Here is a 25,902-nt window from a genome sequence, read left to right as displayed (position 1 = left end):
CCATTTAGCTGTTATATTAGGTATTAGAAAGGGACATATATTTATATATATATTTAGTATATGGCTCTCCGTGTTCCATGTTATTACTGATCAATTATTGTGCTTTGTACTAGAGTATCCATCTTTAGATATTAGTAGCAGTTCTATGTCCAATTATACTACTTTTTTCCTTCGTGTAGCAAATGTGTACAAAATCTTGCCTAGATTTTTCTTACACAATGATTTCAATTATATTCATAGTGCAATTTCTGTATTCCTCTATGCAGATCAGCAGGACGCTCGAGAAATGTAAGTAATATACCATTTTTTGATAACACCTTTAATATATTTTTTTTCTCAACTAGACTAAAACTTTTATAGACATGCCATTTAACTTTTAACTGTTTTAATATGGCTGCATTACTCAAACATTATGACTAGGAAATTGCTTTGATAAGTGCATTATAACCATGGCATAGATTTAGACATTGCTAATGATGTTATGCTAGTTGACCATTGTAGAGAACAGTACAGAATGGTAACCAGAGCTAATGCATAAACGTTGAGCTTCATATGACCCTTGTTAGCAAAGCTGTAGCACATGCAATACTTTTTCAAAGTCCTTTAAGTTCTACATGTTTTGTCTTTGTCACAAAAACAAAACAACACAAACTTTCACTCCACCGCACCTCAGCCAAGGTTATGCCAACAACTTCATCGGGCATGAACTTCATCCATTTCTCACGTCACACATCGCTGCACCAGTGTCTTCATGCTGACTCCCTCCTTTCTGACATTTTGAATTCGGGACACATGGAGAGAGAGTTCAAACAAACTGTAATTCATAACTTGGTGATGTTTATGTGACAACAGAATAGTACCCCCATAGTAATTCTAGCACCCTAATGGCAAAGCAAACTGTAGTCTAGCTTTCCCAGCCCTCCAGATCCAATCCTTCATACCCTACCCATATATGGATAATATTTTCCCTTTGCATCTAATTGATTAATTGATTGACTGATCATTAATCATGGTCATGTGCCTCAGCATAGCTGGATATCTACATATTTATGCAATATACATAATATAGAAAATATTTCTGTGTGCACTTACCTTCAAAACATACATGTACAGTACATACAGGTCTTACATAAACTGATAGACAATGTAATGTACACAATGTTATTTGTTCAATTCAACTTCATTACATTGAACAGTGTATGCATGATGCATTTGTCAATTTGCATACACATGTCATACATAATATGCAATTGATGCTATAGCTTCACCTTTTGTAGTCATAGTCTATGAGAAAACAGTAGACTACAACTCACCACACTATTGAATGTGAATACCTAAATTAACCACTCTTTGATAAATATAAAATGTAGATTTGCTAGTGTTTGCTAGTTTCACTTTAAATCACTTTAAATTTGCTCCACTCACTTTTCACCAGAGGCTGCATGTCAACTTTCCCCTTTGCTTTGCATGGAAATAACTTGGCTTACATGAGTGTGTATGTGTGTGTTCCTGTGTCTGGGTGTTTGTCAAGTGGGAGAGTTATATTGACCCTTTGGTTTGCTTTAACATTGATCTTTGAATTCCTTTTCACTCTCTATTTGAATTTGTTTTAATACACTGTTGCTACTCTTATTATGATTTTCAATTGTCTCTTCAGTTATGTTTCAGAAAGTTAGTACAAGTTAGTTTAAGTTAGTATAAGGAATGGATACAGTCCTCTAAAAGGACCACATGCCCTTCCCTTCAATCAATTATGCTTTCCTGTTTTAGAACATACATTTCCTTAAAGGCCCAGTGCAGTCAAAAATGTGATTTCCCTGTGTTTTATATATATATATATATTTCCACACTGTGAGGTTGGAATAATACTGTGGAATTATAGAAATGATGATCATGCCCTTTTAGTGTAAAAGCTGTTTGAAAAGACTGCCTGAAAGTTCTACCTGTTTTGGTGGGATGGAGTTTTGGCCTGCCTAGTGACAACACCAGGCGGTAAATGAGTTAACAGACCAATAAAAAAAAAAAATCCAAACCTCTCTGCCAATACAGCTAGTTTTCCGTTTTCCCTTCCTCACTCAGACCACTCGCAGACAGTCCTAGCAACATTCCAGCTATCACTGGCTTTCTTCTCTGAGGAAAAAATAGCATTTTTAAAATTGTTTTTTTAAACATGTTTTTCTCTTTCTCTCTGTAGACAATCTTGAGATGTCTGTCTACCTATATGTTGTTATTCCTTTGTTTGTTTCCCTGTTTCCTTATCTTTTGTTGATTTGTGGGTGTCTGTTGTTGCTCATCGTTTGTTTGATCGAGTATTTATTTTAGATATGTTTGCGCTTTTGTGTTGTGAGCGTGAATGTGCAGAATATGTGTATAAGCAAGTTATTTCCTGCTCATTTCCTTCCCATCTTTATGATTTAGTTGGCTTTTTGCTTTGCTGCAGTATTTGCCACCAAAGAACCCCAGTGGATCAAAAGCCCTTCCCTTTGGTACATTCTGTAGATGTCACTGTGATCCTGCTGAATCCTGAAAGTTTGTACTATTCCTGTTCCTGTCCTGACCACATTCTCCAATATCTGTCTCTTTTTCATTTCAATTTCAATTTTTTTTTGCACCTTAATTGTCCTCTTGCCAAAATGGAAGATGACGAAGACACTACGTCGACGACAGTCCAGAAAAGAGATCCGGACCTTCTCTCCGATGTGTCTGAGCTGAAACAAGACCTGATCAAAATGACCGCCATCCTAACCACGGATTCCACTGACAAATCCAGTTCTCTGGAAGGGAGCGGTCTGGACAAAGGGGCTGAGGAGGTTCAGGGCGAGCCGTTTGAAATCATGGAGAAGGTCAAAGAGGATTTGGAGAAAGTGGGCAAGATACTCAGGAGTGGAACATTGGAGGGTGAGGTAGCAGAGGGGGCAGCAATAGCAGCCAGAATGAATGAAGAGTGGATCCTCCTCTCAGACTGTGAGATAGAGGAGGCCAAAAAGATGTCTGCCTTAGAACCCCAGGAACCTATTCTACATGAAGTCAGAGTCAACAGAGGGATTCCCAGACCTAAAGCCATCAAAGACGTGTCTGGCATGATCACACACCTGACTGGTGAACTCAAAGAATATCTCCTGGATGTACCTGAGGGCTCCAGTGAAGCAGCTCAGGAGGATGTGGTCCAAGAGAAATTCACAGAGGTCGTGCTGCGCAAAGGTGTGAAAAGAACCACAACGACAATAACAGCAACAGCTACAATCAAAACTCCTGCTGTTGAACTCAAAAAGCCAGTCAGGAAGAAAGGAAAAGACCAGGAACAGGCGGAGAAATCTACCTATGGGGATGCTCTCCTAAGTGCACCCACAGATCCAAAACCAGTGTCACCTGTGTCCCCAGTAGTTGAGGAGACCCCCATTGGGTCCATAAAAGACAAAGTCAAAGCCCTTCAGCAGAAAGTGGAGGCAGAGCAGAAGGGTCAAAAGCCAACTAGCACCAAACCGTCAAAGGTTGCTGTGGAGAGCAAAATCCCTCAAAGGACCGAAGAAACCACCCTTAAATTGAAACAGAGCCCCGCAAAACAGGACACCACTAAACAGGGTCCCCCTAAGTCCCCCAAAACTGAGTCTGAGAAGCTGCAGGAGACAATGTCAGTAAGGGAGCTCATGCGATCCTTCCAAAAGGGGCAGGACCCCTCAAAGAGAAAGTCTGGACTTTTCGAGCTCAAAACCCACACCTCTACAGAGCATGAAACAACAGAATCAGAATTACAGCCCAAACAGTCAAAATCCACTATCAAAGCCACCACAATCCGTTACAAACGGGAAGTATCACTGGACGCCATTCCTGGCGAGCACCACAGAGAGAAAGATGAGCAAATTAGCCCACACAGAAAGCACTCCAAAGACTTTGGTGCTGAAATTAAAGCAGAGCTTGAGGACAATCCGGAGTACCAACAGTTTAAGCAGACCTCTGTAGAGGGTAGTCCTGCTGCCCAGTCAGACCTAACTGAAACCGTAGAGTTTCTGAATATTTCCCTCTATGATAGCTCTGATAGTTTGAAACATGAGGGCGTGGCAGACTCTCCCAGTGCCAGCCTGGGTGATGGTAGTCCTCCTCACCTTAGCTCAGAGGATAGCCTCAAACACGAGGGCTTAGCCACCCCTGGAACAAGCCCTGACAGTCTCTCCCTCTCTCCCAAAAACGCTGACCAGTCCACTAAAAACTCAACAACTGCTACTATAGCTGTCAAAGGTGACAATAAAACCAAGGACAAGTCTGGAGACTCCGGTGTGGGGACCATTGATGACCAGCCATCAACGGAAATGACCCTCCCTGTCTTTCCCAGTGAGGCTGCAGACGACCGCACCACGAGTGAGTCCATATCTTTTCAGACGGGCGAGTCTAAGCCATCTAAACCAAGAAAGCTTACAAAGAGAGTTTCAGAGACTTTAGAGAGCTTCCTTGGTGATGAGGAGAGCCCTGATGACAAGCTAGCATCAGCTTTAGCTACGACCTTTGCTTCTAGTGCCTCTACCCAGCATCAAGGAAGCTTAGAATTGCCTTTAAAAGACCCAGATACCCTCAGTCCCTTAGCCGACGAATCTTTGACCATAAGCCACAGAGACTCTCTAGACGAGGATAGTCCCCTCATGGAAGACGACTCCTCCCATAGGACCCCAGACTCCATCGAGCCCAGCCCAACAAAGGAATCCCCCTGTTGTGACTCCTTAGAAAGCAGCCCCGTAGAGCAGAAAACGTTCCCTCCCATTCTAGATCAGCCCAGTGGGTCCTCTAGACACCCAGAACCCTCCAAAGCCTCAGACTTCCCCCCAGACGCGTTGCGTAGTAGGCTACTCAGGGACCAGGAGGCTAGTGCCAATGATGATGACAGTATCGAGCAGACTTCGTCCCAGATGGAAAGTTCTGGTAAGAGTCCCCTCTCCCCCGACACCCCTAGTTCTGAAGAGGTAAGTTATGAGGTAAACCCCAAAACCCCTGACCACATGTACTTATCTGTGGTGTCCGTACCAGCTTTCATCCCCGAATACTCAGAGGAAGAGGATGATGAGGCAGAAGCACAGAGGAAATTCATCCCAGAGGATGAGATGTTTAAAATGTCAGCCAAAAAAAAAACATTTGAGGAAGTGGACCAGGACACCAGAGCCAAAAAGAACTCTAGAAAATATATCATTGCCTTAGCAGGTGACGAAGCAGGGGATGATAGCTTCAAAACAGTTGAACTAGAGTCCGCAAATGAGAGTGGGCTCAATAGGGCCAAGGAGACCTCAGAGTTAGCTCTTTCTGTTGAATCCCTTATTAAAGTACAACCTCCCTCTCCTTTTCCAGCAGGTGTGCATGAAGGAATCCACCACACAGAAGCCAAGAGCACAGCTACAATGGTAGCAGTGGAGGGACCTCAATCTGTCTCAGAGCAGCATGTCCCACAATCAGTTCAGTCACGCAAAGACATGGATGACACGGAAGACAGTTTAGCTAAAACGGTTACCGTGTCTTCCAGCTCTGAGGGGGCTGCAAACATAACCGATGAGCAGAAGGAGGAAAGCTTGAGGAAATCAAGGGAAAGCCAGGAGGATGATGGGGGAGGGAAAGAAGCAGATGCAGGCAGTCTGCAGACAGCTGCTGTTAAAGCTCCCTGTCAAATAGAGAGTAATATAACTGACGAAGTGAAAGGAGATCACAGGAGGCACTCAGGAGCCCCTGAGGTAGAAACGTCCTCCACTACTGTCATTGGACAAGTGAGGGAAACATTCAAACCCGAGATCTGTATCTACGATGACACAGAGGAAGACGATGAGGAAGAGGAACCTCCCAGAACCGAGTCAAAGGGCGTAACCGCCAGAGCGGAGGCAGACCCTTGGAGTGCCATGCGCGAAGACGATGATGCTTTTGCGGCCCGCGTCAAAGAGGAAGAGCAGAAGATCTTGGGTCTGATTGTAGACCGGCAGTCCCAGGGGGCAACCCCGGACACCACCCCAGGAAGGAGCCCCACGGAGGAAAGCACGCCAACCAGCGAGCCCAATCCATTCCTCTTCCAAGAGGGGAAGCTCTTTGAGATGACTCGGAGCGGAGCTATTGACATGACCAAACGGAGCTATGAGGACGAGGGCTTTGCCTTCTTCCAGATAGGCGAGCAGCCCCTAGAGGAGGCGCTAGCTGAACAGGTCATAGATGAGCCAGGAGATAGAGGAGTCCAAATAGAAAGTGAAATCGGACTCAACCTGACTCTGCAAATAAAAGTGGAGGAAGACCAGGAACAGGCGAAAGGTGCTTCAGATTCCACACACCGTGCCTCGACAGAGGACGATCAGAAAGGTAGTGAAGCTGCAGCAGCCACCCCCTCAAAATCAGATGCTTCTAAGTCTAGAATCCCTAGAATGGGTCTTTCTGCCTCAGCTAAGACCACTAAGAAAGACAAAGACCCAGTATCGCCAGTGTCTCCTGAAACTGTAGAGGTGAAACCAGACATAATTGTAGAGGAGACCCCCCTAGAGGTAGACACTAGTTCTCTCAATCCAATGATAACAGATGTTGAGACAGCAGTAACCACTGTCACTCGATCAGTGTACCCAGAACAGGACCAAGAGTCCTCTGACTCCTCTCCAGAGGAGCAACATTCGGTCATAGAACTCCCCCAAACCACAGAAAAGACCAAAACCCCAACTTCTACTGAAAAAGTTCCAAAGATCCCAACTAAAACCCCAGCCAAGGCTGGCCCCCAAAGTCAGGTTAAAACTGCTTCCTCCTTTACATCCCCTGCATCCCCCTCTTCAGCTAGTCCTAAAAAAGAGACTCCCGCTTTAGAGTCCAAATCGAGAATACCTGTCAAGGGCAAGGCTAGCCCTGTCAAGCCTGAGCCATCAGTTAAACGTACTGAGTCATCCCAGGATGCAAAGCTCAAGGTCCCAGTAAAAAAGGACTTGAGGAGAAAGTCTGAGACAGATACAGGTCCCTCTGCTGTACCCAAAACCAAGACGCCGTCTTCCAAAGCCAAGAGCTTCTGTGAGGCAGACAAGTCATCATCTAAAAAGGACCTGGGTCGTCCCATGAGCGATGACTACTCCACCAAGCCAAAGTCGGGCTTTGGTTTCCAATCTAGGCTGCCAGTTAGAGGCAAGCTTGGTCAGACATCTCACACTTCCACCCCCGCCAAAGACAAAAGCGAGCCGCGCAAGAAGTCTATAGAGTTTGTCGATAAGATTAGCGACGAAGTTGCAAAGCTAGTTGAGAGATTTCCTCAGGATGAGAAAAACAAAGAGCAGGAGGCTGCTGTCTCGGATGACGAGAGCAGCGGCATAGATCCCTCTGTCATAGAGAGGGAGACTTTTCCCGAAATACAGTTCCCTGCTTCCGGAGATGTCTATCCCATTAGACCCCTGTGGGATGACCCTGTTCACACACAGATGCAACGGATTCCCGACGATACAGTCAGAAGTCAAGGTACCCCCCCCCCCCTTAAGGGGCTCGTTCTCTCTCTCTCTATTGTGCGTTGCTAGCGTGCTAGCCGTAAACGGTGCCGCTTCTCTGTGTCTTGTAGCTAAGGTGATGTGTAACTAAAGACTCTTTGTGGTTGCTTCTGTGGTGTTTGAGCTGTGTCTTGTGTTTGTGTCTCTTTTCTTTTTTCTCTTTTTTATCTCGAGATTGACTTAGGCAGGGAATCAATTAAATCATTTAAATAATTGAAGGAATGAAGGATCAGTTTTATTTTGATGTCACTGACATAATTTGTCATAGTCAGATTTAGTATCAAATATATTTTATTGACCAAATTAGGCTGTAGGAGTAAAGCTGAATTATATAAAATGAGAGAAGAAACCACAATCATTTTTCCTGAGCTGTTACAATATTGTTGCTGTTGAACTTCTGCAATTCATTTCAATGTAGTATATTTCCATTTGTTTAAAGAAAGAGTTTTTAGAGTCCTGAAAATTGCATGGGGATCATTTTTATGGTATTGCTACACTATGAACCAACATCATAGTGTAATAAGAAGGTATACACCAAATACATGTCCATTTCAGTTACTGTTAATTATCCACACATACCTCCCAATGGTTAACATTATCGCACCACAGAGCACAATAAAGCCAGTGAAGACTTTTTACTCATGTGCTCAGTTCAAGATAGCGTTTTCTTCCTAACGTGAATGTGACTTTGCCTGTCCATCCTTGCGTGGCCTATCCTCTCACGGCTCTCCTGCTGTTGTGGTGGCATTTACAGTAGATTCCCAGGATGAAGCCGAGAGGAAAGAGGAACGGTTGGAAATAATAGCCGACCACCTGGGCTTCAGTTGGACGGGTGAGTGGAACACCAGGCATATCGGTACTCAGTGTCAGAGACGATAATCACTTCCCAGTGATTTTGAAGTATGTTCAAATTAACATTGCATATTTAACACTGAAAAGTGTCCTATAAGTGTCTGTGGTTGCTATTCTCAAAAAATATATATTTTATCTGATCTGTCAGATGTTTCCAGTATTGGATTTCCATCAATCCTTTTTAAAATCACATCATAATATCTGTCTATTTTCGGGTGTGTTTTCCAGAGCTGGCTCGAGAACTGGAGTTCAGTGAGGAGAAGGTCAATCTAATAAGGCTTGAGAACCCCAATTCACTACAGGACCAAAGCCACGCCCTGCTGAAGCTCTGGACTGACAGGGAGGGTAAAAATGTCACAGGTACGTTGATCTATCCGCTCTTTATTGTATTCAGAATATTCAGTGACATTTAGAATATTCGTCATAGGGGCCTCCCAAGTAGTGCAGTGGTCTAAGGCACCGCATCGCAGTACTAGCTGTGCCACTAGAGATCCTGGTTCGAGTCCAGGCTCTGTCGCAGCCGACCGCGACCGGGAGACCCATGGGGCGGCGCACAATTGGCCTAGAGTTGTCCGGGTTAGGGGAGGGTTTGGCCGGCCGGCACGTTCTTGCCCCATCGCACATTAGCAACTCGTGGCGGGCCGGGCGCAATGCACGCTGACACGGTCGCCAGGTGTACGGTGTTTCCTCCGACACATTGGTGCAACTGGCTTCCGGGTTAAGCGGGCATTGTGTCAAGAAGCATTGCGGCTTGGCTGGGTTGTGTTTTGGAGGACGCACGGCTCTCGACCTTCACCTCTCCTGAGTCCGTACGGGAGTTGCAGCGATGGGACAAGACTGTAACTACCAATTGGGGATAAAAATGGGTAAAAAATAAAATAGTATTTGTCATATATATTATCGATCATTTTCATATTTTTCACAATGACTTTATTTACCGTTTTGTTATTTTGTCATTGTTTCTTTCCACAGAAGCATCACTGATCAAAAGACTAACCAAAATCAACAGAATGGACATTGTCCACCTCATCGAAACCAAGATGGTAAAGTCCACCCAGGAGGACACATCACACACCTATGCAGAGATTGAGAGGACCATTGCACTGGATCACAGTGAAGGTACAGTACAGTGAAGATACAGTACAGTGAATTAACAAGTGGAATGGAAATGTTCTATGTTGACTGTCATGAGACAGTAAACCTTATGTCATCTTGTGAACCACCATTTTTTAACTATGTCAGAGAGATCACAGGTTAATAACGATGTTCATATTTATGCCTGTCCAGGTTTCTCTGCCCTCCATGAGGACGTAGACAGTCCCCGGCCAGGCAGGCGTACAGACAGCACCCCCAGTGGGCCAGGGTCCAGGCAGGGGCCCCTCGTGGTGTCAGAGGAGGACCTCTCCTCCAGCATGTCGTCACATCACGAGACTTCAGGGCAGGTGGAGACAGACGAATCAGTAACAGGCCTCCTGAGACATGTCCAGAAGGAGAAGCTGCAGAAAGAGATGGATTTGACACAGTAAGTCAGTGGGACAGTATAACAGGGAAGTACTGAGCGAAAGAGAAATTGGTATGGTTAAGAGGTCTTATATTGTTTTGGAGGGTTTGCTGGTACATACATGTTGTATGGTTGTAGAAACAAACAGTTAATTAAGATCTTGATTTGCATTGTTAAAATCTCTCTCTCTGTGATGGAGAGAGAGAGTCCAACAGAAAGAGGGACAGACAGAAAGAGGGCCCAACAGAAAGAGGGACTGACAGAAAGAGGGACTTGGGAGACTTCAAAGAGGATTAGATGTTTTACCTTGTTATTGTTTTGTTCCTCAGTTCTGTGGGCGGTACATCAGATACTGGACCGGAGAAGGCTGAGTCACTACATATGGGCACTTTCAAACAAGTAAGTCCCTTCTTCACCTTGTACCGCACCTCCCCCTACCAGCTCACCTCTCACGTCCTAGATCCTGTCTACAAAGGGCCCACACCTCCCCCCTCGCCCTCTCTATCTGTCAAGCATTCTGAGGAGGGGGCACAGGGAGGTGCAGAGTGGGGTGAGGGGTCAACTCAGCCCCCCCAGGCTGAAAGCGACATGTCACCAACGAGTCACCAAAAGGCGCCCACAAGAAGTCGTAAGCGTGTCTGTGAGAGCCGTCCGTTGTCCATGACCGACTTCGAGGACAGTCTGACTGAATGTGACCAGGCCGAGCCAGACTTCAGTGAGCTGTCTGTGGAGCTAAAGCAAATCTCAGAGGACTACACTTACCTCTCCACCACCTCTGTCACTATGACAACTGAACGGGTCACAGAGAACATCAGTATTACAGCTAAGCCTACAAATGTACCACAGTCTACTCAGCTGCCTCAGTCTTCTGAGGTGGTACGACCCAAAGAGACACATAAGATATTCTCAAAGGATCATATTGACGAGGTGTCACACCGACTTTACAAAGTCCTGTTTGGGTATGTAGAGAAGTCAACTAGTAAAGGATCCAGGAAAACACCAATGGAATTGGATGAAGTAGCGGGTACTTACAGAGCCAGCCCAGTTTATGCAGAGGATTCCCTTACCTCCATGCCTTTGATTGATGTAGACCAGGCTGAGCTTTACGTCAAACCTGTAGATATCAGTCCCTTGACCCCAGAGTCTATCACCTTTGAGGTGGGTAAGGAATCCCAGACAATAGTTCAAACATCATCTGAAGTGTCAAGAACCACTCTCATTTCGGAGTCGGTCAAAGTAAAATCCATTGTCAGCACTGCATTAATCCAGATGTCACATGAATCAACTGCTGAGCCCCCAGGAGAGGTGTTAGATCCTCCAGTGGCTGACTCCAGATCAGCCAAATCTGTTATTCCGGAGGTAGAGTACAGTTTTGCGATAACCTTACCTATCACTCAACATAAGCCTTCAAGTCAGGAGGAAGCCTTTGTTACAGTCTTATCAGAGTCATTCATGCCTTTAGTGCCAGAATCTAGAGCATCCGAAACCGAAAAAAAGTTTTCATCCCCTGACTCAGGGTCTGAGTATGCTACTAAATTTGTAGTTTCAATGCATGATCGATCGTCTTCTCCAGAGTCAGTGACTTCAGATGATAGGTCTGGGTTCCAATCACCTGACTCACCTATACTCGAGTATCGCCCGTCAACACCTGATTCATCCATACTGTTGACTGAGAGTAGAGCCTCATCCCCTGAATCACTGTCATCCGTTACTGAACTTAGTCTTCTTTTGCCTGACGTGTCCATACCTCCTTTACCATCCCCTGAGATTAAATGGGAAACTGCAAAATTACCTGCTTATGCCCCTGGACAAATGTTCAGGCCATTGACATCTATGGTTCCAAACAAGGGAGAGTTTACCAGAGCAATATCTCCAGGTAGTGAAAGTAGTTATTGTCGATCCATTTCACCTGAATCTGTAATTTACGAAACTGAAGACAGAGCATCGTCTCCTGAATCAGTAATTCTGGAAACAGTAAGGTGGCATTTTTCATCACTATCCCCTGAAGAGGATTTACAGAAGAGGGTATCATCACCTGAATCTACCGAGTCAGTCAATGAACATAGACCCCTATCCCCTGATTCTCCTGTACCTGAGTTTAGACAGGTGATACCTGAATCGGTTATCTCCACTTCGGGATACAGGTCATTCTCACCTGAATCAGAAACTTCAGTGACTTCAGAAACTGAATGTATACCATTGGAGGATTTTGCCTTTTGGCAGAGACCAGACTCACCTGAGTCTACAAGATCAGTAGATGAACATAGATTTCTGTCTCCAGATTCACCAATTCCACAATTTTGGCAATCTGAACCCATTGCTTTAGTGACGTTCTGTAGATCATCATCATCCCAGTCTATATTTTCAGATGTAGATTATGAAACTGCACCCTTAGTTTCATTACTTTATAAGGATAGACCTTCATCACCTGAATCAGCAGCATTGATAGATGAGTACAGAGCGCTATCACTTGACTCACCTATACCTCAGTTTCGACACTTATTACCCGACTCTATTGTTGATTATAGATCAGATTCACCTGAATCAGTATCGTCAGACACTGAATATGTTCCAATGTCGCTGGAGTCTATAGCTGCAGCGCATAGATCAGATTCACCTGAAGCTTTAGACTTTGAAAAGCAGATCACGTATCCAGCGTTGACCAAATCGGAATCCCCTAAACCCCTTGTTTTTCTATCCGTGACAAAAGCAAAGTTGACAAAATCTGAGACAGTTGTTCCCGAAAAATTACAATTGGCAGCAGAATCATTTGAAGCCATTAAACCTAACCCTGTAACGTCAGAACCTGCTATTTCAACAGGCATGCAAAATATACATCTAGATATACAGCAGTCCACTCAAAAGGGCAAAAGAAAACTCAATCCATTGTCGGCAAAGACGAAATCTGCAAAAAAAATTAAATCAATGTCCGCCAAAATTGATCCGGCATCTGAATCAGAGACCGAAATTCCTGCTGAACAATTATCTGAGTCAGCATTACCTTCTACAATCCCACCTCCAACGAAACCTGCAGAAGTTGTAACTGCACCTAAACCAGCAATACCTGAATTTACTAAACCTGAACCTCACAAAGGACTATCAGTACCTGATGTAGCTCAACATTCAGAAGACCAACACATGGTACTATGCGTGTCACCAATAACTGTAACTGAATCAGGTGTATATGTCCCTGAAAGTCCACCAATCATATTCAAGTACACAGCTCCACCCTTTCTGGAATCTAGTAAACCTGAACCTCTTGAAGGTCTATCAGCCACTGGTGACGAGCCTCAACCTCCAGAAGATCAAGACATGATACTATGCGTGTCACCAATAACTGTAACTGAATCAGGTATTAATGTCGCTGAAAGTCCACCAATATTAATCGAGTCCTCAACGGCACCATTATTTGAATTTAGTCAACCTGAACCTCAAAAAGGACTATTAGTACCTGCCTTGGCTCAACCTTCATCTGTATCACTATCTGTGTCACCAATAACAGTATCTGAATCAGGTATACATGTCCTTCCATCAGCAATACTAGTGCCAGAGTACAGACTTGTATATGATGCAGAGCTTTGGAAGCTTATCTCTCAAGTAAATGACCCACAATATGTAGGAGAAACCTACTGTAGTAAAACAGGTGTGTTTGAGTATGCTGGACAAAGAATAGAGTATGAGGAGACATCGGAATCGTTATCAGTAGATTCGCCAGCTGAGGAGTATGACTCTAAGCCACTGTCACCGGAGTCATTATCAGAGTACAGACCCATGTCATCTTCATCCTTGATGCTGTTGAAGGATATTAAAGCAATGTCTCCTGCGTCTACAGGAACAATGAATGAAAATAGATCATTGTCACCAGATTCCCCCGTACCCAAATATTCACCATTGTTATGTGAAGCTGTTCAGTTTCAGTTTCACCATAGGTCATCATCACCTGAATCGTTACCAGATGATGAGGTTTCTGAGATATTTGAGTCAAGATTTGTAGCTATTGAAGGTAGACCCTTATCACCTGAGTCGACTGGATCAGTCAGTGAGAACAGCTCACTTTCAAAAGACATGGTACCTTGTGTGTCACCAATAACGGTAACTGAATCGGGTGTAGAAGTCCCTGAAAGTCCACCAATAATATTTGAGTCCACAGCCCAATTATTTCCTGAATCTTGTAAACCTGAAGGTCAGAAAATACTATATGTACCTAATTTAGCACAACCTTCAATAGAGCAAGATTTGACACCATCTATGTCAACAATAACGGTAACTGAATCAGATGTTGATGTCCCAGAAAGTCCCCCAATAACATTCGAGTCCACAGCCCAATTCTTTCCTGAATCTAGTAAACCTGAAGCTCAGAAAGGACTGTCAGTACCTGATTTAGCCCAAACTCCAAAAGAACCATCTGTGTCACCAATAACAGTATTTGAAGAAGGAATACATGTCCTTCCATCAGTCATACGAGTCCCAGTTTACAAACTTAAGTACGATGCAGAGCTTTGGAAGCTGATCTCTCCAATACATGACCCCCAGTATGTAGGGGAAACCCCTAAAACTGGTATATTTGAGTATGCTGACAATATCATAGAGTATGTACAGACATCAGAAAGAGAAAGTCAAAGTTCATCAACTGAGGTTACTGAGGAAAGACCACTCACACCTGATTCTGAGTCTGAATATAGGCCTCTCTCACCTGAGTCAGTTAAGATAAAGACTGTTTTGAGAGCAGAGTCAGTAAAGTCATTGAAAGCATGTCAATGTTTATCTCCGAATTCCCCCATACCCCAATATTCACAATTTTTCCTTGAAACTGCTCAACCCTATCATAGATCATTGTCACCAGAATCAGTGTCTGATGCAGACGTTGAAATAGACCCAAAATATTCAATAGCTCTGGGTATTGACACTAGATTGTCCTTTCCTGAATCTCTAGGATCCGTCCATGAACATAGACCACTGTCCCCTGACTCTCCTGTACCTCTGTTTAGACAGGTAATACCTGAATCTGTTATTGGATATAGATCCTCATCGCCTGAATCAGTGACTACAGTGACTTCAGAAACCAAACATATACTATCTGAGGCTTTTTCCTTTTGGCAGAGACCAGACTCACCTGAGTCAATAGCAACAGATACAGAAGAAAGACCCCTATCACCTGAGTCTTTATCAGAGTATAGAACCATGTCTCCTGAATCAGTCATGCTACTGACAAACAGCAGATCATCATCACCTGAATCTACAGCATCAGTGGATGAATACAGGTGTCTGTCTCCAGATTCCCCCATACCTAAATTTAGACAAGCATTACGAGAGTCTATCGTTTCAATGGTTGGATATAGGTCCTCATCCCCTGCATCATTGGCAGATTATGAAACAGAATCTGAAACGGAATACACTCTTTTGATTTCTGAGATTGAAGATAGACCTGACAGTCCCGATTCAACGGCATCAGTAGATGAGTTTAAAGCTCTGTCACCAGACTCTCCAGTACCCAAGTACACACAGCACAAAACTACTACACTAGTGGCATGGAATAGATCATCATCGACTGAATCGATATGCTCAGATACAGAATCTGAAATAGAGTTATTCTTAGTCGCCTCAATTCTTCTTCAGGATAGATGCTCATCACCTGAATCAATAGCATCTATAGATGAATGCAGGGCATTGTCTCCTGACTCACCCATACCTCAGTTTAGGCAGATGTTACCTGAATCTGCTATTTCAACCATTGGGTACAGGTCATCATCACCCGAATCATTTACTTCAGATATTGAATATGTACCACTCATTTCTGAGTCCTTATTTGATGAGGTGAGACCAGACTCACCTGAATCACTAGCATCAGTGGATGAACATAGGTCTTTGACACCAGAGTCACCAATTCCACAATTTACACAGGTCACACTTGGGTCTACCACAGTAGAAACAGGATATAGGTCTTCATCCACTGACTCAATAACATCCGACATGGAATTTGAGTTGGTATATTCTGACAAATCCTGGCCTGACAAAAGAGCAGTAATGCCTGAATCGGTGGCATCAGTTGATGAACATAGACCATTAACACCCGAGGCTCCTGTCCCTGATTATAGGGAGGCGTTACCAAAATCTGGATCAATAAGGGAATTATCCTCCACTGGATCAGTGTTGTCGGATTCGGAACACTTGATATCAACTGCAGAGTATTTTGCTACTGAACCTACACAATTGTTACCTGAATCAGTTGAATCAAACTGTGGGGAAACAGAGTTGTCAGCCAAAAGTCTCATTCCTGAGCGTGTATTACCATCAGAAATATTGGCACGTGAAGAAACAGACCAGAAACCAATGGCTGGTTCACCTATACCTGGAACAACCATGATGCTGGAAGAATACCATCTTATGTACGATGCACCTGAGTCTTTGCCTGACTGCCAACCCATGTCACCTGCAACATTAATATTAAAGGCAGATGTTGGAATATCATCACCTGAATCTGTGTTATTAGAGAAACAAGTTGAGAAGGATAGATCACTGTCCCCTGAGTCAGCTGAATACAGACCCATGTCTCTGGAATCAGCAATGTCAATGGTTGACGTTAGAACATCTTCACCTGAATCAATGCCTGAGATGAATGACAACAGGTCGCTTTCTCCAGACTCACCTATCCCTCAGTATACAATATCAGGTGTATCACGAATGGATGCATGTAATATGGAGTATGCCACAATAGAACACAGGTCATCATCACCTGAATCAATGTCTTCTGGCTCTGAGTATGAGCTAATGGCCATATCACCATCAGCATTAGAGAGTAGGCCATCCTCACCTGATTCCCTAGAATCAGTCGGCAGGAATAGACGGCTATCGCCTGACTCACCAGTGCCTCAGTTTATGAGGATTTTATCTCAGTACTTCATGGAACCCCTTAGTGATAGAACGTCTTCACCTGAATCAGTGTCATCAGACACTGTATTCGTAGCCTTACCTCTAGATTATTGGGCCGATGTCCGCCGATGGCAGTCGTCTCCTGAATCCGGTGAATCAGATGAAGAGTTAAGTTTAGTTATTACAGGTACAGAAACAACGACATTTAAAGCAGGTACGTTGAGTCATGTGACAACTGTTTTAACATCTGAGCATGTTCCATTGTCACCCAAAGAAAAGTCCTTGGGTGTCACTCTGTCGTCAGTCCCCGATAATGAATTTGAAATAGAACAGGGACAAATGAGCATGACAGATCAAGGCTTACCAAGGGTCAGTGGACTAGTAGCAGAAATGGTTACCTCATCTATGGAATGGACACAGACAAAGCATGGTTCAGAGCATGCTGAAACCATCCCAACTCCTCAAGCCACTATTGGTTTGGAAGGCGTCAAAAAGGTCCAGAAAGACGTACCAGTAAATCAACAACCAGTGAAGGTCCAGGACAGAAAAGAGGAAGAAGTAGAGGTCCTGTGCCCCAGTGCTGATACAATAAACACCCAGGAAGACCCACAGAGGGTAAGAGAGAGAGCATGATAAAGCTGACTTGCACGTGCCATGAAATAATGGAATAACTCCGATTCTAATGGAGGATGACAATAACACTGTGTGGTCGAAATGGATGTCTGGATTCAGCAATGTGTTTCGGGGAAATGGAGTGTATCTGAGGAATGTTTGTGCGATCACAATAGACTTGGATGGTGTTTGATGTAACTAACCAATTTTGTCTCTTTTGAGATGTAACTAATCATTTGTGAACAAGCACAATCTCATTACTGTAACGTCATCTGGCACTATGATTTTGGCCTTTAGAATTGCATGGTTTGTTTTCCAATAGTTTGTTTTGAAATTTGTTCTTGCAGTGATTTAAAATATAACATGTTGTTGAAGAAAATGAATAACAAGACCTAGTACTCTATTAGTGTTATGCAGTTTGTTGATGGGATGTCGGTGGTGCATGCCAACTGACTTGCTGTAACAACGCATTTCAGTAATCCATGTTCAAGTGATGTCAACATTTATTTCTAGGCTCCGTCTCAAACTGCCAAGGAAATACTGTTGCAGATCGGTTATGGAAAGAAGCAAAGTGAATTAAAGTCTACCATGATAATGGAAAGTACTTTACATGAACAAAAGGCAGTTCCAGCCTTCAGTCAAGAAACCAGAGTATCAGGACGGGCATCTACTAAACAGATGAAGACAGCCACAGGCTATGAACCTCTTATATCAACTCCATGGCAGATCAGTGAACAAGACCCCTTCACTACCCATAGAGCAGTCACACCTAAATTAAAGAAACCTGACTCTGCCAGTCAGGAATTCTCTGACTCGAGTGAATTTACATACAAGGAATTTGAGCAGACTCAATCGGGTGAGTTATTTTCGCCGATGTCAAACCAATTCCTGGTGCCTCCAGATTACGAAGCTGTGTTTTCCGGATGCCAGTCTCTGAGAGTCTCTGAGTGTAGCCAGGTGTCTCCCACTGATATGAGTCCAGTTTCGCCAGTCTTCAGTGACTCTCTGTCAGATAAGAGTCAGGTCACAACGACCACCCTGATAGGTCTTGAGTCCGCTTCCAAGTCTGTTACACCTGGATCCGCAGAAGCCTTTGAATTCTCCCCAGACTTTAAGCGAGTGCTCGGTGAATTTGAGAAATCACTCTCTGCATTTGGACCAGATATCCAATCAGATTCCGCCCAAGAAGACTCAGACCTGGAGTTCTTTGACTGCAAAGATGACTTGTCAGACTTCTTAGAGCCAGAGGATCTGGAGCCAGAGGAACCTGAAGTCCTCTACCGCATCGAAGAGCCTCCTTCCCCAACCCCCTTCGGCAGCACACCGGAAACAGGCTTCCTCAAAGGGAGCCCTTTATACAGCGCACAGTTCCTACGGGTGGATGACCAAAAGCGCTTCTCATCGGGTAGTGAAAGTCTTGGGGATTATGGCATTTATGACAGACCAGAAAGTGAAAGTGAAACTGTACCCACATGTGAAGAGCTTCTCTCCAGGTCGCGGGCAGGGTACGATGACGATGAGTACTCTCTGGAACGGGTAAGAGGTCGAGCATGACGACTGCACCCTGCCCTGGCTTGTGTCCCAGCTTCTCAGGCTGATTGCAGTGTTACCACAGTCCAGAGAGGACATCAACTCACTCAAACACAAGTACAAAACGCTTATGAGGGCTGTGTTTGCATGTGTGTATACTTACAAAACAATACACTGTAAGTCAAACCACTCCAAAGTGGGGTCACTGACCAACACAATGGAATAATCATGGGACAAAATAAGGAATAAGGAATATACTTACCTTTGAGAATGTTTGCTTGCTGTGTTTGCTAATTATTTTCATATTTTCAGCTAGGGTATCTGATACAACGAAGAGTACCTACAGTACATATGAAAACATTCTATAAAAAAAGTGAAATAATTGTCAAACCTTTACTGTCAATACTTCATATTCCACATCAACATTCCATACAGAGGTACTTGTTTAGGCTTTGACCACAATTTCTTTGGATTATCATTTACATATCTTGCATGGCTGGTTTTGTTGAAGGGGTGTTGTACAACTGGGCCTTCTCTTCATCTTTCATCTCCAACACCATTTCATAGAACCTCGTATTTTATTTTTTTCTGAAAAGTTATATCAGGTCTACGATAGCCTACTTTTGAATGCCTTTTTGCCATTCCAATGAGAGAAAAGTAAAAAGTCCAACCGAGAAAGAGAAAAGAAGGAACACTGTTGCTTGTTGTTTTGTTCTTGCAGTAACTGTGCCTGCAGTAACTATACAAAATGTGTAACCATGATATAATGATCTATTATGCTCACAATGGCTGTGTGCTGTCTCTCAGGAGATAAATGAGGAGCTAGGGTTGCTGTCATCGGATAACTCAGTGGAAGAGGTGTTAACCTCCAGGGTGGTCCGACGCAGAGTTATCATCCAGGTATCGGGCATTGGAGAGCATGTGGAGGAGTGGGCCCTGCCATAGTGTGCTGTGGTGCTGGGTTTAGATGGGAGTTGAGTTTTAGCTTGTGGGTAATTTTGTTGCTGTGCTGAACTTTGGATAATGCCTATAATATATATATATATATGTTCATATTTAGATTTCTGTCTCATTCTGTCTCCGCTTTGTTTTATACTGCACCCTCATATGCCATATCATTTTGTTCTGTGACAGATTGATGAAATATTTGTGGTCTTAGATAATGGTTCAAAATGACTGATCTATGTTGTTTTATTTCCCTTTTTGAGTTTGCAATGTTTAAACCGGTTCCTCTGTGTACTTGCCTTAACTCCAGTGTGTGTTCCGGGTGTGTTAGGTCAGTGCTATGACTGTGCATCTACTGTGTTCTTTCTCCAGGCAGATGACCTGCCAGACATCCCTCCCCAGACAGTCACAGAAGAACAGTACATGGATGAGCAAGGAAACATGGTAGTCAAGAAGGTAAAGGGACATTTTACACCTACATTCACAGACACTTACCTCTAGAACACTCCCTGATTTACAGTAGATCTCAACAACATAAGAAAAATATAAGCTCTCACCAAATTATGATTATTTATTACATAACTACCTTTTATCAATGATTTTCCCAGGCAAATAAGTGTGTTTGCTCTTATATGACCTAGTCATGCAGCTCAGTGCTCTACATTCCTCTCTCTCTGGTCTCTCTCCCCCAGATCACACGGAAGGTGATCCGTAAGTACTTCTCTCCAGACGGTGTGGAGAGAGAGGAGGTGACGGTGCAGGGATCTCAGCAGGAGATTGTCAGCGTGGAGGAGGGAGATGCCTTCTCCAAGGTGGTGAAGAGGACAGTGGTCCGGAGTGAGGGAGATCAGACTGAGGTCAGTCCGTCCATCTGTCTGTCGTCTTTGTGTCTATACGTTTACATTTTGGTATTTAGCAGATGCTCTTATCCAGAGCGACTTACAGTAAGTAGTGAGTGCACACATTTTCGTATTTTGTTTGTACTGGTAAGGGCTGTGCGGTCAGCCGGTGATTGTCAAGCAAATAACTGTTGGTCTCACGGTACTTGACCGTTAATTAACATTAACACATGTAGCATCTCCTGGCTTCCAGACACAACCTACAAGCCACTGATGCAGATCTATGGAACATCTACATATTATAAAGTCTAATAAATCCATGTAATATAGCCTACACCTTCACAATAAACCCATTATTTATTTTAGACAGGTCTAAAGAAGCATGATATGAAGAAAATGTAGTCTATTTCAGAAGAACAGAATAGCATACTCTGAGTTGTTCTTATGTTAGGTCCTGATCTGGCTATGCCAAATGGCTGTGGGCTACACTAGTTCATTTAGCAGACAAGATTTGCTTAGAATTCCGTGGCATTATTTTATAGTATGAAGAATACAATTGAACATAGCTGAATAAAATAGAAAGGATATTTTCTCCAAACGATTTGAAAGAGTGTGCACATGCAGCTATTCTGTGTTGAGCAGTTAACAAAGAAACAGGTCCTCCTATATGCTTAATTTAGAGTTATTAATGTAACTTTAGTTGTTCTACAAACGTTGGGCTATATGTTTAGATTTTTAAAACATTGTAAGGCTGCATGATGCGAGTCTAATGATGATTTGGAAAAAAGTAGCTTGAAAGGCATGAGCTCTGCTTTGTTTTTTGCGCAGGCTGTACACACTTCATCAGTCGCTCACAATTTGACAAGCACTTGATAATGCCTAGAATTTCACAGCGACATCCCCTTAGTGTAGCCGTAATGCACCCTAAAAAAATCCATGCCGTTTGCGGCCAGTGGCCGTTGTGCCACTGGCTGCGCGCTCCATCGTGTGATTGGGTCTTTCTCACAGGCTACAAGTTAAGACAGACTTATCGGGGATGCAACTGCGCGTCTTTATCCAATTCCGAGGTGCATATTGAAGATATTGGAAGAATTGTCCACATTTACTTTTCATCAGCCAACAAGATGAGTAGGCCTAACAAACAGGAAAAGCACTAGCCTATGTCAATCTACTATCCCACATAGTACAAAGGTCGACCTATTCTATTCTGTGCGAGAAATAAATATTCCAAACATAGTCTGGGACGGTTGTGGGGTGTGATAGATCCCAAATTAATACAACCACTAGGCAATGAGGCTAACGCAACAGATCAGAAAGTTAAGCTTAAAATGTTGATAAACTATTAGGCTATTTCTTCACATTATAAGCACAGCAGTGCACACATGGTGGTAGGATATAAGCGTGAATGTTCCATTAGTGGGAAACACCATTGTCAAAAGTGACCACAAATGCCATTAAGCAATTAATGCTGTTATTATAAAGGTGCATTTTTATAGCAAAATATTTCTTCCCCAAACTTGAAAGTCACGCGCTGCTTATGTATGCCAGTTAGGCTCTACACCCCTTGTAAAGCGGATTAATGTACTTAATTTTAAGAAGGTATTTGGCCACTTTAGTTGTGATACAAACCTTATTAAAACATATAGGCCTATGGGCTAGGCAACATGAGGTGTGCGACTATGATTAAGTCGCGACAAAAAGGCATTGTTTCTTTTGCTCGGCATCATTCACAAGTGTTAATATATAATTTACAAGTGATAGGCTGATATTGTCACCCATCAGGCTATTCTTGATTTAATCTTGTCTTTATATAAACTAAATAATGTATGTGTGAAATTAGTTTTGATTTAAAATGGACCATTATCATGCATCTGTATCGAAACAGGGGCATCGGGGAAAAATACATGTCATCTATGCACCAAAATTGCGAATGGAGGACGCTTTTCCCCGTGGTTTATTTTCATGCCAGCCAGGTAGGCTATAAACCTGTTGTAAATATAAGCTATGTGCTTTAATATTAGGAAAGTTGAGAAATAAATATAGTAGGCCTAGCCTATAGAAAGATGTAGAGGCCATCATTCTGTTGTTTCACAACTGTTTGCTCGTGCAAATGCATAGCCTATAGAAATGTTGCACAACATGAGCTCTCATGAAGTGTTTGAATCGATTTTCATTGATGTCAGAGTGATTAGAGGGACAACAGAGTGCTGAGTACCAGGCAGTTAGCAAGTTTGGTAGGCTACTAATGACCAGCAGCAGCATCAGAGCTTCGAGAAGCCTAGTTACCGTGACTAAACAGTCATGTGGAATTTGACTGCCTGCATGAATGCCGGTGTGGAGGTAATACAGTCAACGCGACAGCCCTAGTACTGGACCCCCATGGGAATCGAACCCACGTCTCTGGCATTGCAAGTGCCAAGTGTCTATAGTCTTTCTTTGGGGTCAATATTCCAGTGTTTCTGAAAACTATTGAGTATTACATGCAAGAACCATTGAAATGGCAGTATACTTATGCAGTATACTAGATACTGTAGATATCTGTCACCTAGAACACTACACCTCCCATAACCCCCCTGCGCTACAGGTCACTTGGCCAATTAAGGAGCTGAGTGATAGGTTAACTTGGCAGCATCTGTGCTAAACTGGGAGCATGCCACAAGAGGAGCTGCAAAATACACAGCTTCATGGACCCAGGGGGTTTTTCTGGATCAAAATGGGGCTTAGATGGTGGGAGTGGCAGTGGGCGTGGCAGTGGGCGTGGGAGTGGCAGTGCATCGGTACCAACCATTAGTATGTGTGTAACGGGGGCTGAGCTATAGCGGAGTTTGTGAGACAAGGGCGGATCCAGAAGGGGCCCTGGGCCGGGTAATTTTTACAAAAACTTCTGTAGAGTCAGAATGTTTTGAGCTCTATGATACTCACAAGCGTCGTTAGAAGGTAAAGGGTTCTTCTACATAGAAGATCACAGGAAATCCCAGGATATACAGTAGTGTCTATAATGCTGTATAAGCTCACTTAGTTGCTGTCACAAACTCCACACAGTTGTCACTGACTAGTTGGATATTCATTTCCCACTGAGCAAACCATTTCTGTTCTTCATATAATTCATTTTGATCAGGTTTTTGCTTTGGCTGACCTTATTTTCTTTATTGACATTTGTCAATGAAACTCATGAATGCAACTGTTTATGTCAAATAGTTTTGTGTTCTACTAAGCTAACATATAGAATAGTTTTAAGATGGTCATACCATGAATCATTTAGCTAGTTGATTTGGAATTTTAGGACCCTTTAGGTATCAAAAAAATATATAAAATTATTATGTTTGGCCTTTACTACTGTAGCCCATAGAAACACATTGAATAACAAATTCATAAAAAATGAATAGGAATAAGGATATGAAGTGTCTGTCCTATATCTGGGAGATATAAGAAAACTTGGACACATAGTTAAAACCTCTTGATGGGGGACGGAAATCCAGCGAAAAATCCTATCGCAATTAGCATAACAAAATGTCTTATTTTTTTCTTTTCAAATATAGGACTATGTTATATCGTTTTATAGATACACCTCTCCTGAATCGACCCACGTTGTCCGATTTCAAAAAGGCTTTACAGCAAAAGCACAACATTAGATTATGTTAGAGGAGTACATCGTAAAAGTATTCACATAGCCATTTTCCGACCAACCACATGCATCACAAATAACCAAAAAACAGCTAAATGCAGCACTCCTTTGACAATCTTCATCAGATGACACACCTAGGACATCATGTTACACAATACATGCATTCTTTTGTTCGATAAAGTTCATATTTATATATAAAAACAGCATTTTACATCGGCGCGTGACGTTGACTAACTATTTTTCCTCAAATGCATCAGGTAAAACAGCGCTACAATTTACTAAATTACTATTCAAAAACATTTTAAAAATGTAATATTGTCATTCTAAGATTTATAGATGAATATCTCTTGAAAGCACCTGTAATGCCAGATTTAAAAATAACTTTACTGGGTAATCATACTTTGCGATGAAAGGGGATGCGATACTCTGAAAAATAGGCTAACGTTACAGGTCAGCGCCATCTTGGAACAATCGCATATCAAATCTAGTCTTGTATATTTTTGAAAATATTTCCTTACCTTTGATTATCTTCATCAGAATGCACTTCCAGGAATCCCAGGTCCACAAGAAATGTATTTTCGTTCGAAAAAGCTATTCCTTTATGTCCCAATAGCTTGTTCTGGTTAGGGCGTCCTGAAGGCTGCAACAAAAGTACCGTCGTGAGCGCGAAACCTCTCTTACCAAAATAGATTTTTTTTACATTTAGGTTCGTTCAAACATGTCAAACGTTGTATAACATAAATCTCTCTGGCTTTTTACAACCACAGATCCTGTAACATTCGAGGGGGACGATTTCATTGTCTTTCAAAACGTTTCGAAAGGTGGGGGTAGGCAGGGGCACCGGCGTCATAATGGTGATGGCCCTCCCCATGTCACTGCGTTCCATAGCCTCTCTTTCAGCCAGTTTTTACAGTAGGAGACCCAAACCACTTTGTAAAGACTGGGGACATCTAGTGGAAGCAATAGGAAGTGCTCAATGAACCATTGCTCAGTGTGAGTTATAGGCACAGCGCTGAATTTGAGTCCGCAATTCAGAATTCCACATCCTGTTACGATCGGTCTCGGGGTTTTGACTGCTATATGAGTTCTGTTATACTCACAGAAAACCATTCAAACAGTTTTAGAAACTTTAGGGTGTTTTCTATCCACATATATTAATTACATGCATATCCTAGCTTCTGAGTTTGAGTAGGAGGCCGTTGAAAATGGGCACAATTTTTTTCCAAAACACGCTGTAGCGCCCCCTATCCTAGGCGAACTCGAAGAGGTTATTAACCCTTATTTTTGTTGCCACAAAACTACCTCCATACATCCATTTGTTTGTATGGGTTACTTTCAGACGAGTCCCGTCTTTCCATAGAGTGGTCATAACCGCTACAGACGTTTTCGTGAAAACACCGATTTTCAGGATGTCTCCTGGTCTGGTTAACAAACACTATTTAGCCTCAAAACATGATTAAAACTATAACTTTGATATCATGGATCATGGAGTCCTTGCATCCATAGCTCTGTCTATGAATTTGAGAGTGGTTCAATTTCTCCTGCCCCATCTCTCAGCTTTTTAACAAAACAGGTGCACTTTGTTATTGTTTCAACTGCTGATTGCCTCTTTAATGTTTGAATGAAAACCTTTTGAATCATTTCATGTTTGGAGTATAT

General features: G+C 43.0%; 1 protein-coding gene across 1 annotated transcript in view; it reads left to right on the top strand.

Moving 5' to 3' along the window:
* LOC115198134 (ankyrin-2) overlaps nt 1–25,902 on the top strand; it is a 74,941-nt gene that overhangs the window by 42,025 nt on the left and 7,014 nt on the right. The window contains exons 23-31 of the mRNA XM_029759843.1: nt 267–288; nt 2,641–7,443; nt 8,224–8,301; nt 8,550–8,681; nt 9,294–9,440; nt 9,609–9,843; nt 10,152–10,221; nt 20,152–20,235; nt 20,472–20,636. Of these exons, the coding sequence (XP_029615703.1) occupies nt 267–288; nt 2,641–7,443; nt 8,224–8,301; nt 8,550–8,681; nt 9,294–9,440; nt 9,609–9,843; nt 10,152–10,221; nt 20,152–20,235; nt 20,472–20,636 (5,736 nt within the window). The remainder of the gene's footprint in view (nt 1–266; nt 289–2,640; nt 7,444–8,223; nt 8,302–8,549; nt 8,682–9,293; nt 9,441–9,608; nt 9,844–10,151; nt 10,222–20,151; nt 20,236–20,471; nt 20,637–25,902) is intronic.

Source organism: Salmo trutta, chromosome 8, assembly GCF_901001165.1.
Source record: "Salmo trutta chromosome 8, fSalTru1.1, whole genome shotgun sequence".
Taxonomy (NCBI): Eukaryota; Metazoa; Chordata; class Actinopteri; order Salmoniformes; family Salmonidae; genus Salmo; species Salmo trutta.
Note: the sequence above shows the minus strand (reverse complement) of the source record. Positions and strands in the feature narration are given on the sequence as shown.